This window comes from Primulina huaijiensis, chromosome 2 (assembly GCF_012295235.1).
Source record: "Primulina huaijiensis isolate GDHJ02 chromosome 2, ASM1229523v2, whole genome shotgun sequence".
NCBI classification, from domain to species: Eukaryota; Viridiplantae; Streptophyta; class Magnoliopsida; order Lamiales; family Gesneriaceae; genus Primulina; species Primulina huaijiensis.
In genome coordinates, this window is record NC_133307.1 from 5,857,545 (window position 1) to 5,874,738 (window position 17,194).

A 17,194-nucleotide genomic window follows, 5' to 3' on the forward strand; every position below is an offset into this window, starting at 1 on the left:
ATCACACCTAGTGAGTCTAAAGACTGAACACATCATATTCTTGATAGCAAATAATACATATAAAACTACAAGCAACAGTGAAAATATTTTTACGTCAAAATAACATTTTCATGACATGCATCAACTTCAAAATGTAAACATTTTCATAAACATTTTTCGTATACTTTTCATGATACATAAACTTTGAATAAAGATATTTTCATAATGATGCATCAACTTTAAATATAAACATTTTCACATAAACATAAACATATTCATATTCGTATCTATATTCGTATCCACATATTCATATCATCATATTCATATCATCCTCAACATATTCATATCCTCATCAACATATACGTATTTCTTTTTCCTTTCGTTGAATTCAGATCGTTAATTGTGACTTTCGTGTTCATCTACGTCTACATCTACGTGTTGGGCGATGGATCCATCTACATGTAACCACAGTACTGGGCGGCTAGGACACCAGCAACACTCTCACCGGTCAACTGGGCCTTGACCTTACGTATTAACATATCATCGTATACATCTACATATTCGTATCCAAGGAAACACGATCGTCGGGCTCCCACTGGGACCATAACCCTCACGATATCTCCAACATATCATCGTATTAGTCACAATTACTTCACGTCCTTCAACGTTTCATATTCTCATCACTTAATAAAATTTGAACATGCATATAATGTTTTTCTTTTTAAACCAAGCATGCAACATATTTTTTAAATATCCACGTTAAATCATAAAATCCATAACCATTTTAAAAATCATAATTTAATATATTAAAAATCTTAAACATCCATGAACATTTTAAAATAAACATTTTAACATATTAAAAATCCGTAAACATTTAAAATAAACGTTTTAACATATAAAAATCATAAAAAGCCATAAACGTTTTAAAATAACCATTTTCACATCATAAACAATTAAAATAATCATTTAAGTCATAAACATTTTGTAATGCCCGAGATTTTATACTGTTAATCTGAGATGAGTAATTGATTGATTGAAATGATTATAGACAGAGCACGTCGAGACTGGATTGGAATTTTTGAGTTGTGATTATGCGCGGCTGGTGGGCGCGCATATGCGCGAGCTGTGTGATTCCAAGATGTGCCGAGACGAAGGTCTCGCGCATATGCGCGACAAGAGGCGCGCATATACGCGAGGTGTCCAGTAGCCAAGATGTTATTTCCAGAGAATGTTGCGCATGTGCGCCAAGTAGGTGCGCGCATCTGCGCGAGCAGCTAATACAGCCAAGCGCCGAGACCGAAGGTCTCGCGCATATACGCAAGTGAGGGTCGCGCATATGCGCGAGACGTGAAACACCAAGAGATGATCCACTTGTCCTTGCCATGCAATTTAACAATCATAAGTCTTCATTTCCTTCCCAACTCTAGCAAGAATCGAGGGAAAGTTGCAGAGAAGGATTCAAAGCTTCATCCAAAATTAAGAAGTGGGTTGGGCATGATCTAACCATCCGAATTGCAATCCGACTACATTTCCGTGCTCCTCTCGTTAACGGCTATAAAAGGATGTAAGTTTTATTCATTTCCAGCAAGGTTTGAAAATATGATAGTGAAGGAATCAGATATGATTAATAAATGGTGTTCTTGGGATATTAGACCTCGTATAATTGAAACCGGATTGAAGAATGGATACCGTATGAGATTGTTATGATTTTCGGGAGGAATTGAGTGAGAATTGATATCAGATTTGTATTGTTACAGATTATGAGTTGAGATTGCTATCTGTTGATATTTGTATTGTTGGGTATATTGAGATTGTGCATTTATGCTGTCGAAACAGAATTTGATTTAGTTCTGATTATACCCAGTATTGAATTGATTGGTGTATTGATATTGTACTCCTCGATATTATCATTCCCAGATTGAGTATTGACAGGCCTTGAGTTCGAGACTTCTACAGAGTCAGATTGACAGAAAGAAATGTATAATTCATGTTGATCCGGGAAGATACAACTCGAGTTAGATTTGATTCGAGTTTCCCAAAATCACATACTAGATTTTTATACCTTGCTATACTTGTGCTTTATGTTGATTTATGTATAAGCATTGAGATAGGAGAGTCATTGGCAGAATTGCCAAGTTCTAGACGTTCGGTGGTATCGAAGCACAGGAGAAGATCGACTCCGGTTGTAGATGTTCGATACAGACAGGGCCGAAGTCTAGGAATAAGACGTACCGCCACCACGATTGGGAGGGTAGGTGGGAGACTTGTTACGTCTTATTCACACCGGGATCCCTAGATTTAGATATGAATCGAGTCAAGAATAAGAGTCGAAGATGTGTTATCTGTATTCATTAATATGTGTTACGATTACTGATTCATGTATCATGATTTTGTATTTCCTTGCTTAACATGCATGTATACATGTTTTATACTGGGATTTGTTCTCACCGGAGTTTCCGGCTGTCGTTGTGTCTGTATGTGTGCATAACAACAGGTGGGACAGGATCAGGGTCACGCAGAGGATGAGAGATCGAGGTTAGAGTGGTGATTACGGGCATAGCAGAGGAACTAGTAGTGTTTACATTTGATATGTAATGGGTAATAAACTCTAGTTTGTACGATTTGAATGGAACAAGACGTGTATCTACTTTTGTTAAAATAAAATAAAGATGTCGTTTGTGTATGATTCATATACAATCGTTTTTGATATTAAAAGCAAAATTTTGACCTACATTTTCTAACAAAGATCCAATTAATAACAAAGAAAATTGAGTCAGAGCCCGTGTTCCCACACATTTAAAATAAATGTTTTATCATATTAAATCATAAAAAATTTAACATATTAACATCTTAAAAATCCATAAACATTTAAAATTGACATATTAATATATAAAATTTCATAAACATCCATAACCATTGAAAATAATCATATTAACACATAAACAGCATTCAGGACACTTCCATGACGTTTACTAATTTTTAGGTGTGAAAAGACCGTTTTACCCCTAGACGTAAAATTTCTCGTTTTTTACTTTTTCTTAATTCCATTGACTCTAACATGTCCCAAATAATTATTTAAGCCTACATGAATTTTTTCATATTTCAATTTGGCTTAAATCGATAACTTTTAAATTTATCTTTGAATAAGACGTATTACTGCATTTTAATCCCGAATTAAACCAAACCTTAATATAAAATTCCCAAATTAAAAACTTAGACTTCTAATAATTATTTGAGTTTAAATATAATTTTTCATAATTTTATAAAGCTTAAAACTAGGCGTTTAAATTAACTCGTTAATTAACGTTCCGTGCGACGATTAAATCCCGATTAAATCCAAAACTCGTTATTTTGACCCCAAATTTTAAACATAGAATTTTTAATATTTATTCTACCCTTACAAGTCATGAGCCACACCCGCGGACCCATGGATTCAATTTTTGTCCTTCAATTTTTGAAATTGACACCCTAACGAACCACCCGAGCCATCTCCCAATTTACTCAAGCCACACCCGAGCCACCTCAAGCCAAAACCTAGCCAACCCATCTAGGGACCCTACGGACCAATCCCAGCCCCTAGAACAAGCCCATAAGCCGCTCAAACTCGCGTGAAACTGGACCCAATATTTTGTCTGTGTGTGTCTTGTGTTCAAGTTGTACTAGGACTCCTAACCCAAGTAGGACCCTTCCAGCCGAGCCACCATCGAGCCCATCCAACCATAACCTTCCCTAGACCACGTCTAGACCCTGCCCAGACCAGCCCAACCACTAGAACCCCAAGCACGAAGCTCTGAACCAGTTGACAGCAACCTGCGCACTTGAAGGCTTCTCCTCACGGTTTCATGTTCTTGCTCGGCCCTACTTGAACCAAACCATACCAGCCCCTAGCCTAGCCATTGTGCACCCTCCTAGGACCCTAAGGACTAGCCTAGCCCAGCCCTGGTCCAGCCAAAGCCAAGCCATGCATCCAACTTCCCCTTAACCAAACACCTATGACACAACAATCCAATTTCTGTTCGAGCATGTTTCTAAATCGTGTGCAGCTTGTTTCGTGCATGCCCTTGGACTCTAAACTCGTGTAAAACAACCCTTAATCCATATCCTAGCCATGGCAGCCCATTAACACATATTAAACATGATTTTTGAACCGAAACCCAAGAGTTTAACACATGCTCATGCATAGTTACGAAAATATAAGAAGTGTGGCTTGTTTTTCCATGCAATTCATGATCATACAAATACTATGGTGTGATAGATGTTTGAAGGAAAGAAATATGACGTGCCTTTGCGTATTTAGCGCACGAAAAATCGTTGACGATTCGAAGAACGGGGACGACAACCTTGGCTAGAAGTTCCTTGAAGGCTTCAAACTTTTTCCTCTAAAATTTTGATGTGTGTGTCGTGTATGAGGAGTTTTGGTGTGCCAAAAATCTGAAAAAGTGGCCGTGTGTTTTGTGTGAAGGGTTTGGGTGATTTACATGTTTTATACTAATTAATTTCTTAATTAAGTTTAAGCCCTCAAATTAGGTCCACTAGTGCTTGGTTAGTATTTAATTAAAATATTATAGTAGTTTTGTTAAAATAAGTTTGTGAATTTAATAGTCGGGTTGCCAAAAATTTTGTATTTTTGTTGAAAAACCAACACCGATAAAATTTACGTCCAGGCGTATAAAATCAGCTCAAAACCCCCTTATTTTCAAAAATATGAAAACCATCAACCATATTTTAAACAATTAAAAATAATTATTTAATAAAACATTTTCTATTTTTCAGCCCTTGGTCTCTGTGCCTCGATCGTAACTCGAATAAACCTTAAAAAATACAGTTTTATGCATAATGACAATAAAATCATATTAAACATATAATCAAGCATGTCACATAATCAATTAAGCAATTAAAATCAATTAATAACCATTTTCATATTTTCCTTGATTTGCATGTAGTTGGATTACGTCGTCTTAATTTTGGACCTTACAGGAGGCATCGATCAATACCATAAAATATCTAAATGGTCCACATGGTGGATGAATTGGCCCACAAATATCACCCTGAATACGTTCAAGAAACATGAGTCTTTCAGTTTGGATTTTAGCTGGTGATGGTCTTATAAAAGTTTTCCAAGAGAACATGCTTTGCATTGAAACTTATTATTTTGAAAGATTTTCTGGTCTTTCAGCAGATGACCATGTGTACTTTCTATAATTCTTCGCATAATTGTTAAACCAAGATGTCCTAATCGATCATGCCAATTGATCAGTATTGAAGAATTATCAACTACCATATTTGATTCAATTGGACTTATATATGTATAATGCAAACCAGTATGGAACATTGGTAGTTTTTCAACTACATATTTCTTTCTTGATTTATATGTGGTAAGACACATATATTTCTCATTTCTTTCATTTATTGTATGAGTATGATACCCATGAGAATATATGTCATTAAAACTCAACAAATTTTTTTTCGATTGTGGTGAATACAAAGCATCATTTATAAAAAATTTTGTACCATTAGCTAACAAAAAATGTGCTTTACCACAACTTTTTATCAAGTCTACAGGACCTGATATTGTATTCACCATTGTTTTTGTTGGTTTTAGTTCCAATAAATATCTTTTATCTCGGAGAATAGTGTGTGTTGTACCACTATCAGGTATGCAAACTTCCATGGGATTAGTTTCTTGTTTAGCTTTGTTCATAACATTTTCCATATTTGAACTTCAAAAAAAATATGCAATGAAAAAATTACTGACAATATATATGTAATTTATTGAAAATATATAACAAATATCATAATTGTACAATAAAACATTATCATATGAGTACATGAAAAATAAATTATTTTACATTTATATTCTACCAATATATTGTTCATTTTTAGAGAAATCGTTGAGAAAATCTGTAGCATCAATATTTTTTATTTCTATTCCACCAGCATATTGATCATTTCCAGAGAAATCATTTAGAAAATCTGCAGCATCAAAATGAGTTGAATCACTCAAATAACCACTGGGTTGAGTGAAGTTGGTCTCTTTTCTTTCCCCTTTGTCGATTCTCTATAGAGCTTACAAAGGCGCTCGGGGGCTCGACAAATACGAGACCAATGTCCAGGAGTGTCGCATCTAAAACAAGAACTTTCAAATCGTTTTAAGTGATTTTCATTAACACTCATGTTCTCATGATGCTTTTTCAGTTGGTGGTTCGTGACGTCTTTTTGAGATGAGTTATAGAAATAACTATCTCGATTGTTTTCAAAACCATGGTCGTGACCACGACCATGACCACTTCCACGTCCACGACCACGACCTCGACCTCGACCTCGACCAAAGCCTTGTCTCTGAATTTGATTTTGGTTTCCAGGTTTAAATTCATTTTTACTTACAACATTTACTTTTGGAAATACTGTTGATCCATAGGGTTGGGACTGATGATTTCTCATAGCAGCTCGTTGTTCTTTTCCGCCATAAGAAGACAGGCGATAATTTCAGAATATCTCGCAAATCCATGCACTCTATATTGTTGTTGTAGATTTATATTTAATGCGTGAAACGTGGAAAATGTTTTTTACAAGCATTTCCGATTCCGTAACCTCATGTACACAAAATTTTAATTGTGAGATTATTCGATACATCGTCAAATTGTAATCACTGACTTTCTTAAAATCTTGGAATCTCAACATATTTCATTCATCACGAGCGGTCAAGTATAACTTCTCTTATATGTTCGAATATTTCTTTTAATCATTTCCACAGAGTCATGAGATCTTTTTCGATAAGATATTCACATTTTAAACCTTCATCAAGATGTCGACGCAAAAATATTATAGTTTTTGCTTTTTCTTGTAATGAAGAGATACCATTTTCTTTAATAGTCTCGCTTAGACCCAATGACTCAAGATGCATTTCTAAATCAAGAGTCCATGGTATATAATTTTTCCTTGTAATGTCGAGCGCAACAAATTCGAGCTTTGTCAAGTTTGACGTGGTGGTACTATAAAATAACAATGCATTTTATTAGTTAAGTTATAAATTTATTAAAATGACAATACAAAGTAACAGATAAATTATAATTACAAGCAAACTTAAAAATAAAGAAAAAACGCGTGGCAGATATTCTCCGATAAATACAAGACTAGTGAGTATAATAACAATAATAATTATACAAAATAACCTTGAAAGAGTCATCTTCTTCTTCTTCGAAAATTTTGAAGAAGAAAATTTTTAAGGGAGGAAGAATAAGTTTGGAGTGATTAAATGTGTTTGTGAAGTCATATTTATAGCGTAAAAACTAGCCGTTTATTACCGTTTATGACCGTTACAAATTGTAAAAAAAATGTATGTATATGTAAATTTTATGATAATAATATGATGTATATAATGTTAATAATGTTTAAATAATTATGTATATCATATCACAATATTATAATGAGGTGTCATAGATTCCTTTTATATAATAACATGATATTATACATTAAATATATATATAATAAAAATAAATAAACAGTCAAGTAAATACTCTTACTTCTGAATATTGTTACATTTTTCTTGTGTTTTGGAGCTTGGAAAAATATAGAGAATCGAATCTTCGAGTATCGTGCCGATAACGTGTTAAAAATAAAAATTTACGATAAAAAGTAAAATCTCAAACTCACAAAATTTATCAAACCACACACTTTATAAAATTTTCTCTCTACTCAATTGTGTTTTTCTTCACACCTATTTATAGAATTTTTTGGAAATAATCCAAAAATAAATACATCATTATATACATCAGCACACACTAATTTTCAATATTTACAAATTTTATTTTCAACATTCAACTTTCTTATTTTCAACATTCAACTTTCTTTATTTTCAACATATATAACTATGAAATTAATTACTTTGGCTCCTCTACATTAATAATATTGTATGTGTGTATATTCTACATATTATCATCATACATAAAAATTACATGTGCAATTGAAGTTTAAGCACATGAATTTTTTTTGATCAATTTGTATTTAAGCAATAAGTTTATGACATCATAGTTAATGTCTAGTAAGATATATTGATTTATTTTGAAAATTTTGATCGAGTCCCTGTGGTATTATTCGAATGTCAACATTAATGACTCATGTTTTACACACGAGCATGATATCAGACTTAATATACACTTACATGAAATTAATTTCTCGGGGATTTTATGTTACACTGAATGTATTTTACTCGAAATAGCATCTACTATTTATTTGATATGAGCGTCACCCTTTAAATTGTAAAGATACATATAATTTCTCTATCTTCTATATATTTGGAAATATTGAGATGCAATGTAATAACTACATTTGACTTTAAATTTTATTTCAAGTTGTTTTTTTTTTTCAAATAAATATTTTCCCACAATCTCATTACTTAAAAAATAACAAAAATAAGACGATAGAAACATGTTTTTGTTTTTTTAAGATACTAATGGATAATGACAATTTATTTATTTCGACATTTTTTAAAAGTCAAAATTATTTACAAAACCTCAAACTCGTTACGTACTCTTAAAAAAATCTATAAATAAGAGAAGATTAATAATTGATCCGTTTACGAGTCTGCCAGTAGTTCGGATAATTATACTTTTTGGCTACATCATGTACATTTTCCATTAATTATCCAAAAAACGAAAAGGTCTTAGAAACTTTTTTTTTTCCCCCAAACAAAATAGAAACTAGGAGCACTTTCAACTTTCAACAAACGAATAGGCGAATCCTCATATCTTATTCCGGTTTCCTGATCGACCGACCACTAGGAACCAGGAAATGCGTTGGTCCCCCTTTCTCGGGATCCCAATTCTTTTTGCTATCATCTCATCCATCGTATCCAAATTATTCCCCACCTCTTCCACCTATTTTCCTCCAGTCGTTAGTTCAAGTGTTTCTTCTTATATATTCAATGTTAACAACCTCTAGCAGCCGGGTTTTCACTCTTTTTTTTATTTTCAACCTTAATGGGCAGAGATTATTCACCGTAGAATATTTGGCTTCATACAATGGAACTGATCCAGGGTTGCCTATACTTCTTGGGATTCTGAGGTACTTTTATTTTTTTGTTTGTGTTCTTGTCTTTAGCTTGCTTTACTTGATGAAGTCCAAGTTTGATGCTCTTGCATTTGTTTTTTTGTCCGTTTTGATGATTTGTAAAATGGGTCTGTTTTGATCATATTATCTTTTTATGTTGTATTATCTTTCAATAATTTAGGTCAGTGTTTGACGTGACTAAAGGAAGAGATCCTTATGGTGCTGGAGGAGGCTACAACCAATTCTCCGGAAGGTGTGCTGAATTATATGTCCTTCCTGATGCAGTTTTTATTTTCTAAGTTTATACCTGTATTAATGCTAATATCCCTGTTGCTAACTAGGAATATATGTGCATGAGTGCATCTGCAATGATATATTGTGCTAATGCATGCCCATGAATCATTATCAGTATGTTTTTGTGTGTTCACCCGAGTTTCTGGTAATGACCACAGATTTGTATGTCCGCAGGTTTTTTGTGAGTACAAGTGCTTTTTATACGTTCACTTCATCTACAATTGCAAGTGTATAACACTCTAAACGCCGCGTGGCCTTTATTTGATCATATAGCATCTTTATTTGATCATATAGCATAAATCACTCTAGCATATCATAACAACTAAAGTTGACGTTGATGAGAAGTTACAAACTGCCCCTGTTGTCAGGTGTAGTATAGCTGCTCAGTTCTTCAGATGCTCTGATTTGTTTTCTCAAAGAAAATACGTTTGGAAGTGTTTCAATGTTCTTTTTTTTATGCTCGTTTTTCAATCTTGTTGAATTTGTGCTTTTCAACATTATTGATTGAATCCCTTTTCATCTTGATGGTGAATTGTTTAGGGATGCCTCCCGTGCATTTGTTTCTGGAAATTTTACAGGTATTTAACCTGAATTCTTCCTTTCAAACCCTTGTCCTCTTCTTCTTCTTCTTGAGATTTGGATGACAGTTCAACTTATTTCTCGTGTATCCTTGTACCAACAATGTGTAATTCCATATCTGATCAGATAAATGTCATAATTGGGCAGCAGGACAAAAAGAGAAATTAGCAACATATAATATCATTTGTAAAAATTCTAATCCACTTTCTTGTTGTTCTCGTTCTTTCATTCCATCAAATTAACTACTATATGAAACAACTGACAAATTCCCAGAAAAATTTAATTCTTCTCAATACAAAAAATCACAGCGACTTTTTAAAGCATTCTCACACAGTGTATATTTTTGTATAATTGTTACCCTCATGAAATGACCATCACTTGCATTAGAAGTTGTTTGGGCCAAAATAGCTGATTTTGGAAGCCAAATTTAATTACAAGCCCAATTAAATTATATAGGCCCATCAAATGTAGCAGATCAATTCCTATCCATTCAAACTGATCACAAGGCGCTGAAAAGGGAGAAAATCGTGGAAGTAGAGAGAGAGATCGTGGAATGAAAAGGGAAGAACATGGATCATGGGAGAGTGAAGAAGAACCGCACAGTGGCTAGGAAGAAAAAGGACATCGGCTACAACGAAGAGAACAGAACACACATCGCAAAAACTTCTGGCAACTCCCAGCATAATTCTCATAGATTTAGTCAAGCTTTTTCATGCTTTTTCAGTCATATTTTAGCATCCTCGTACGTATTCTAGCACTATTTTGTTATATTTTTCATGTTTTTGTAATTTCCTACTGATTTGTTGATACACAATCATGTTAGGAGTTTATTTCATCAAGTTATATTGTCTTTTCTTTCGTTTTGGCATTGTATTTCTTTCGTTTTCATTCCACGATCTCTCTCTCCTCCCACAATTTTCTCCCTTTTCAGCGCCTTGTGATCAGTTTGAATCGATAGGAATTGATTTGCTACGTTTGATGGGCCTATATAATTTAATCGGGCTTGTAATTAAATTTGGCTTCCATAATTAACTATTTTGGCTCAAACAGTAATAAACTATCTGAGTATACATACAAATTGGTCGGATATTAGGCAGCAAAGACCACTCAAGATCAATTTAGTAAAGTGTGCGAGTGTTTTGTGCTTTACGTGCCTTGAGATTATAATACTAGCTCTAATATCAAGCTAAAGTTATTTGTACCAAACATTTTGGCTTACGGAAAATGGAACAATCAATAGTTAACTTTAACAAATATCATACCTTAGATTTATCACCCATCATGTTATCATTTTCTTCTGGTGCACCTAATGTTCTCCATCTCTTGGAGGCGATGAAAGAATGTGGCCCATAGGCCATAGCTGACTTCTGTGATAAAAAAAAAAAAAATACCACCAGAAAGCTCTGTCCTCCCATCGTTGTCTTTCTTTAGTTTGTTCTCTAAATTTTCTTTTGCCCATATAAGTAGGAGAGGGACTTACTGACACACTGCATGGTTTGGCTTGCACTGAGGTAATTTATGCTCTATTATGGTTATCACATTCAAGGTTTTTCTCTTTGCATGTTGTGATCATGATGTATGATTACTTACATGCACTCTGCCTCTAACGATCTCGTCACTTGAAAAAGTTTGTTTGGGAATCTGTATTGGATTATTAAAGAATTCAAAAGTTTCATTCATTTGAAGATTGTGAATCTGTAAATTTCTTTTTTCTTTTATCTTTTGCCTCGCATGCATGTCTTTTTACCACCATGTTACTGTATCGTTTCATATCTATCATATATGAGCTGTCCCGTGCATCATATTGTTTATTGAACTTGCCCTTTTTCTCCTCGTGACTGTAATTGTTCCATCTCTGTAATTAAAATTTATAGATGAAAAGCGTTGAATGGAGAGATTTCTACTTCAGAACATACACGTGAGTGATGTTTTAACTTTTCTTTTTTAGAAAACAACTAGCTACTTTATTTGGTCAGTAATTTTACTACATGTTGTATGATAATTAATTATTCTAATTATTCATGTAATGTCAATTTTCTATTTCGTTTCGCCTCATTCATTTTTATTTATTTTTTTTCTGGTGAAAGTCTAGTGAAGCAAAACTTGAGAAATTCAAAATCAATTGACAATATTCTTGAAGTTACTGTGTTTTTTTACCAATATGAGACCAAAAGTGCCGAAGCACCAGAACTTGTGCAATCTTTTTACACAATATGCTTAAGGGTTACAGATGAGACAGGACTTTAATGTATGCTACCATTTCTGGGAACCAATCAATTGAAATAAATACATAGCTTGCTCATGTCAGTTTGACATTTCCCTTTACTTTTGAGTATTGACAGATTTGTGGGTAAGTTAGTTGGTCGCTATTATGATGGTGAAGGCAACACCACAAAATACTTAAAAGGGGTTGAAGCTAAGGCGGCTAGAGGTGCACAGCTGCTTGAAAAACAGAAGAAAGAAGAGGCTAAAGTAGCTAGCTGTAACTCAAGATGGAGTCAGGAAGAATGTTCAGAGGTACGATCTCCCTTTATTTAGTTATTGGCATTGAAACGAGCCAGTGTTCTTATATGAGTGCATGTTTACCTTTCCTGCTAATACTCCAATAAGGATGGCTTTGGTATCTAAAATATTGAGTAATCACAGGACTCATAACATTTGTGCACCACCATATTTATTATTATGTGGTGGACTTGGACTCAGTGGCCATCCGAGCAGAGTTGGGCCGACCTATTCAAGTTCGTCTCCCAAAAAAATTAATGTTGGAGCTCGAGCTGGATCGTGTAGTAATTATTGAGCTTGAGCTCAACAAGTTTGAATATTTATAGTATCTGGGGAGTTTGAATATTGCAGTACATTGACAAAAGCACCCTTTAAGTTATATAAAATTGGCGGTAAAAACATGTATTTTGTGAAAATTGAGGATAAAACAGTGATTTTTAAATAATATTAACAAAAATATTTTGAGCTCGACTGCCGATGGGTGCTTGAACCTGAGAAAATTGTACTCGAGCTCAATTCAGTTGCAATTTGAGTTAACTAAAACTTGATGCCATTTAAATTGAACTTTGACCAAGCTATAGCTTATTAACGTAACTACGGCTAGTATCCCCAGCTCATCATTCAACTTGGTTGGTTTCAACCCTGTCAGTTTTCAAGAATTAATAACCGAGATTTCTTCGTCCGTGATACCCCTGTAAGAGCCCGGGTCATGGATGACCCGAGATATCAGATGGATTCTCAAATCAGGGTCAATCTGCAGGATGGATTCTTCTGAAGCCGGGCAGGTGCAAGCCCGGGCTCTACTTCCCGGGCAACCAGACGCCCGGGCTCTTATATAAGCCCCCGGTAGGTATTCTAACCAGGCCACCTCGATATGAGCACCGCACTCGAGTATACTAGCAGAATTGGATGTGGGCGACCGTCCTATCTCTGACACTAATCCAAGTGGTTGACAAAGTCAGACAGGCGGGATGTGACTAGTGTATGATTTGACATGTCAGAATGTAGCCGTCCTACTATAATTAGTAGGTAGCACGAAAAACGAGGTCATCATTACTTCTCCTACTATAAATACAAGGTTCTCCCTTTACATTTAAATGGATTCATTTTATTGTCTACACTCTTACACCAATATCATAACCATCACTTGGTTACATTGGTCTTTTGTTGAGTCATTCACTGACTTAAGCATCGGAGTGGCCACGCCGGACACCCCTCCGGCGCCCATTCACGAGTTCATCTCCTTGTATGCAGGTTACAGCTGAAGCCATATTACGGAGATATATCTCACTGCTCTTATTCCTTTCATTATCTTGATAGCAGATCCGGTGAAGCACCCCGACCCGGCTCATCCATTTCACCCGGATCGCATCATTGGCGCCGTCTGTGGGAATTTGAGCTCAAGACGTAGATATGGTTTCCATTAAAAAATAAGCCCAACTCTGCTTGGCAAACATACAAGTCCGACCAGCTCGGGACTCAGATCTTATATGTGGATTTCATATGGGCTCAAAGCTCAGCAGCTATTCCGGATTGACATGAAGAGCATTTGCTATGTACTCAGTAGCATACAGCTATATTATTCACCTAATTTAGCTCAACCAGAGAAGTTTCTCCATACTGAAAATGAATTCGGATTTTGTATTTTCAGGTAAGTGATTTGGTTTTTAATAAAACTAATATAGCAGGAGAAGCAAAATTCTTTTTAAAGTCCGGGAGGCACGAGGCCCCGGCACATTATCTTAAGTCCGGGAGACACGAGGTCCCGGCATCATTATCTTAAGTCCGGGAGACACGAGGCCCCGGCACATTATCGAAAGTCCGGGAGACATGAGGCCCCAGCACATTATCTTAAGTCCAGGGCTCCGTACCCTGGCCCGGGGACCCGTACCTTGGTCATCTATTAAGTCCAGGGCTCCGCACCCTGGCTCGGCGCTCCGCACCTCGACCATTCCCAAGTCCCGGTACATGTTCCCCGGCCCAAGGCTCCGCACCTTGGTTATTTATAAGCTCAGGGTTCTCAAACCTGGCTCGGGGCTCCGCACCTCGACCACTCCAAGACCCAGGGCTCCGTACCTTGGCTGCTCATTAAGTCCAGGGACCCGTACCCTGGCCTAGGGACCCGTACCTCGGTCATCTATTAAGTCCAGGCCTCCGCACCCTGGCTCGGGGCTCCGCACCTCGACCACTCCAAGACCCAGGGCTCCGTACCCTGGCTGCTCATCAAGTCCAGGGACCCGTACCTTGGCCAGGGGACCCGTACCTTGGTCATCTATTAAGTCCAAGGCTCCGTACCCTGGCCCGGGGACCGTACCTTGGTTATTTATAAGCCCAGGGTTCTCAAACCTGGCTCGGCGCTCCGCACCTCGACCATTCCCAAGTCCCGGGACATGTTCCCTGGCCCAAGGCTCCGTACCTTGGTTATTTATAAGCTCAGGGTTCTCAAACCTAGCTCGGGGCTCCGCACCTCGACCATTCCCAAGTCCCGGGACATGTTCCCCTGCCCAAGGCTCCGTACCTTGGTTATTTATAAGCCCAGGGTTCTCAAACCTGGCTCGGGGCTCCGAACCTCGACCATTCCCAAGTCCCGGTACATGTTCCCCGGCCCAAGGCTCCGCACCTTGGTTATTTATAAGCCCAGGGTTATCAAACCTGGCTCGGGGCTCCGCAACTCGACCATTCATGAAGGCCAGGGCTCCACACCTTGGTTATCTATTAAGTCCAGGGACCCACACCCTGGCTCGAGGCTCCGCACCTCGACTATTCCCAAGTCCCGGGACATGTTCCCCGGCCCAAGGCTCCGCACTTTGGTTATTTATAAGCCCAGGGTTCTCAAAACTGGCTCGGGGCCCCGCACCTCGACCATTCCCAAGTCCCGGTACATGTTCCCCGGCCCAAGGCTCCGCACTTTGGTTATTTATAAGCCCAGGGTTCTCAATCCTGGCTCGGGGCTCCGAACCTCGACCATTCCCAAGTGCCGGTACATGTTCCCCGGCCCAAGGCTCCGCACCTTGGTTATTTATAAGCTCAGGGTTCTCAAACCTGGCTCGGGGCTCCGAACCTCGACCATTCCCAAGTGCCGGTACATGTTCCCCGGCCCAAGGCTCCGCACCTTGGAGATTTATAAGCCCAGGGTGATCAAACCTGGCTCGGGGCTCCGCAACTCGACCATTCATGAAGGCCAGGGCTCCACCCCTTGGTTATCTAGTAAGTCCAGGGACCCACACCCTGGCCCGGGGCTCCGCACCTCGACCATTTCGAGTACGGGAGATACGAGGCCCCGACATCTTATCTCAAGTCCATGTGACACGAGACTCCAGCTCCTCATCCCATCTCTGGGAGACATGAAGCCCCCGATGCTTTTATAAAACCAGATTGATCATCTCTTTGGGAATCCAAGCATGACTAATCGGGACAGCGAGTATAACTCTAGCCCGACTATTTAAGGGATGTGTGATGATACCCCTGTAAGAGCCCGGGTCATGGATGACCCGAGATATCAGATGGATTCCCAAATCAGAGTCAATCTGCAGGATGGATTCTTCTGAAGCCGGGCAGGTGCAAGCCCGGGCTCTACTTCCCGGGCAACCAGACGCCCGGGCTCTTATATAAGCCCCCGGTAGGTATTCTAACCAGGCCACCTCGATATGAGCACCGCACTCGAGTACACTAGCAGAATTGGATGTGGGCGACCGTCCTATCTCTGACACTAATCCAAGTGGTTGACAAAGTCAGACAGGCGGGATGTGACTAGTGTATGATTTGACATGTCAGAATGTAGCCGTCCTACTATAATTAGTAGGTAGCACGAAGAACGAGGTCATCATTACTTCTCCTACTATAAATACCAGGTTCTCCCTTTACATTTAGACGGATTCATTTTATTGTCTACACTCTTACACCAATATCATAACCATCACTTGGTTACATTGGTATTTTGTTGAGTCATTCACTGACTTAAGCATCGGAGTGGCCACGCCGGACACCCCTCCGGCGCCCATTCACGAGTTCATCTCCTTGTATGCAGGTTACAGCTGAAGCCATATTACGGAAATATATCTCACTGCTCTTATTCCCTTCATTATCTTGATAGCAGATCCGGTGGAGCACCCCGACCCGGCTCGTCCATTTCACCCGGATCGCATCAGTCCGTTTACTATACTTCAAATAACGGTTGAGGTATGCGTGAATCTGTGTTTCTGAACTCGGACGAATTGTTTCAGGTATGATGCGATGATGGGTACCCAAGGTTAGTTCAGAGACTAGTAGAGATAGATTTAACTGGGAAAATGAGCAAGCGTTGCGCTTGCTTCAAAGAAGATGAACTCGGCCAGGCCGGTTTGGAAGTCTACGCCGGATGTGATTTCTTTGCCAAGAACTGTCAACTATAACCACGTTATATAGGTTTCAATTATTTTACCATTTCTTGTTTGCTACATGAATCAGAATCTGTAGATTGAACAGTGCCAAGAATCATGATTTGAATTAGTCATTTCGTATCATGTATAAATAAATGGTTGTGTTATTTTTCGAGTTTGAGTACAAACGATTTATTCCCATGTCAAATTGATCTGTATATAGAAATTTTAGCAATATGATATCTTTGGAATTTATGTATTTTGAATCATCTGAGCTTGGGAACCCGAATTCATATAAATGCATTTATTCTTGAATTTTGAATATTTTTATGTATTGCTAAATGGTTTTCACTACAACATAATACGCGTGATATATAGTAGTGGAAACATTGAGTTGCCCACAAAATAAGGATGAGAGAAAATTGAAAATCTCA

At 37.7% G+C, this 17,194-nt stretch overlaps 1 protein-coding gene across 3 annotated transcripts; it reads left to right on the forward strand.

Annotated features, from left to right (window-relative positions):
• Positions 1-8,769: 8,769 nt before the first annotated feature.
• On the forward strand, positions 8,770-16,813 carry LOC140959141 (membrane-associated progesterone-binding protein 4-like). 3 transcript variants are annotated; one of them, XM_073416949.1, is made up of 7 exons: positions 8,770-8,871; positions 8,966-9,042; positions 9,209-9,280; positions 9,862-9,899; positions 11,368-11,818; positions 12,243-12,417; positions 16,626-16,813. In XM_073416949.1, the coding sequence occupies exons 1-5, from the start codon at positions 8,770-8,772 to the stop codon at positions 11,505-11,507; spliced, it is 429 nt and encodes a 142-aa protein (XP_073273050.1). In that variant the 3' UTR covers positions 11,508-11,818; positions 12,243-12,417; positions 16,626-16,813. The 3 variants fall into 3 exon arrangements, with proteins under 3 accessions (XP_073273050.1, XP_073273042.1, XP_073273033.1); XM_073416941.1 differs by lacking the exon at positions 16,626-16,813 and adding an exon at positions 12,547-12,784; XM_073416932.1 differs by lacking the exon at positions 16,626-16,813 and having other exon boundaries at positions 12,243-12,784.
• The last annotated feature ends 381 nt before the right edge of the window (positions 16,814-17,194 follow it).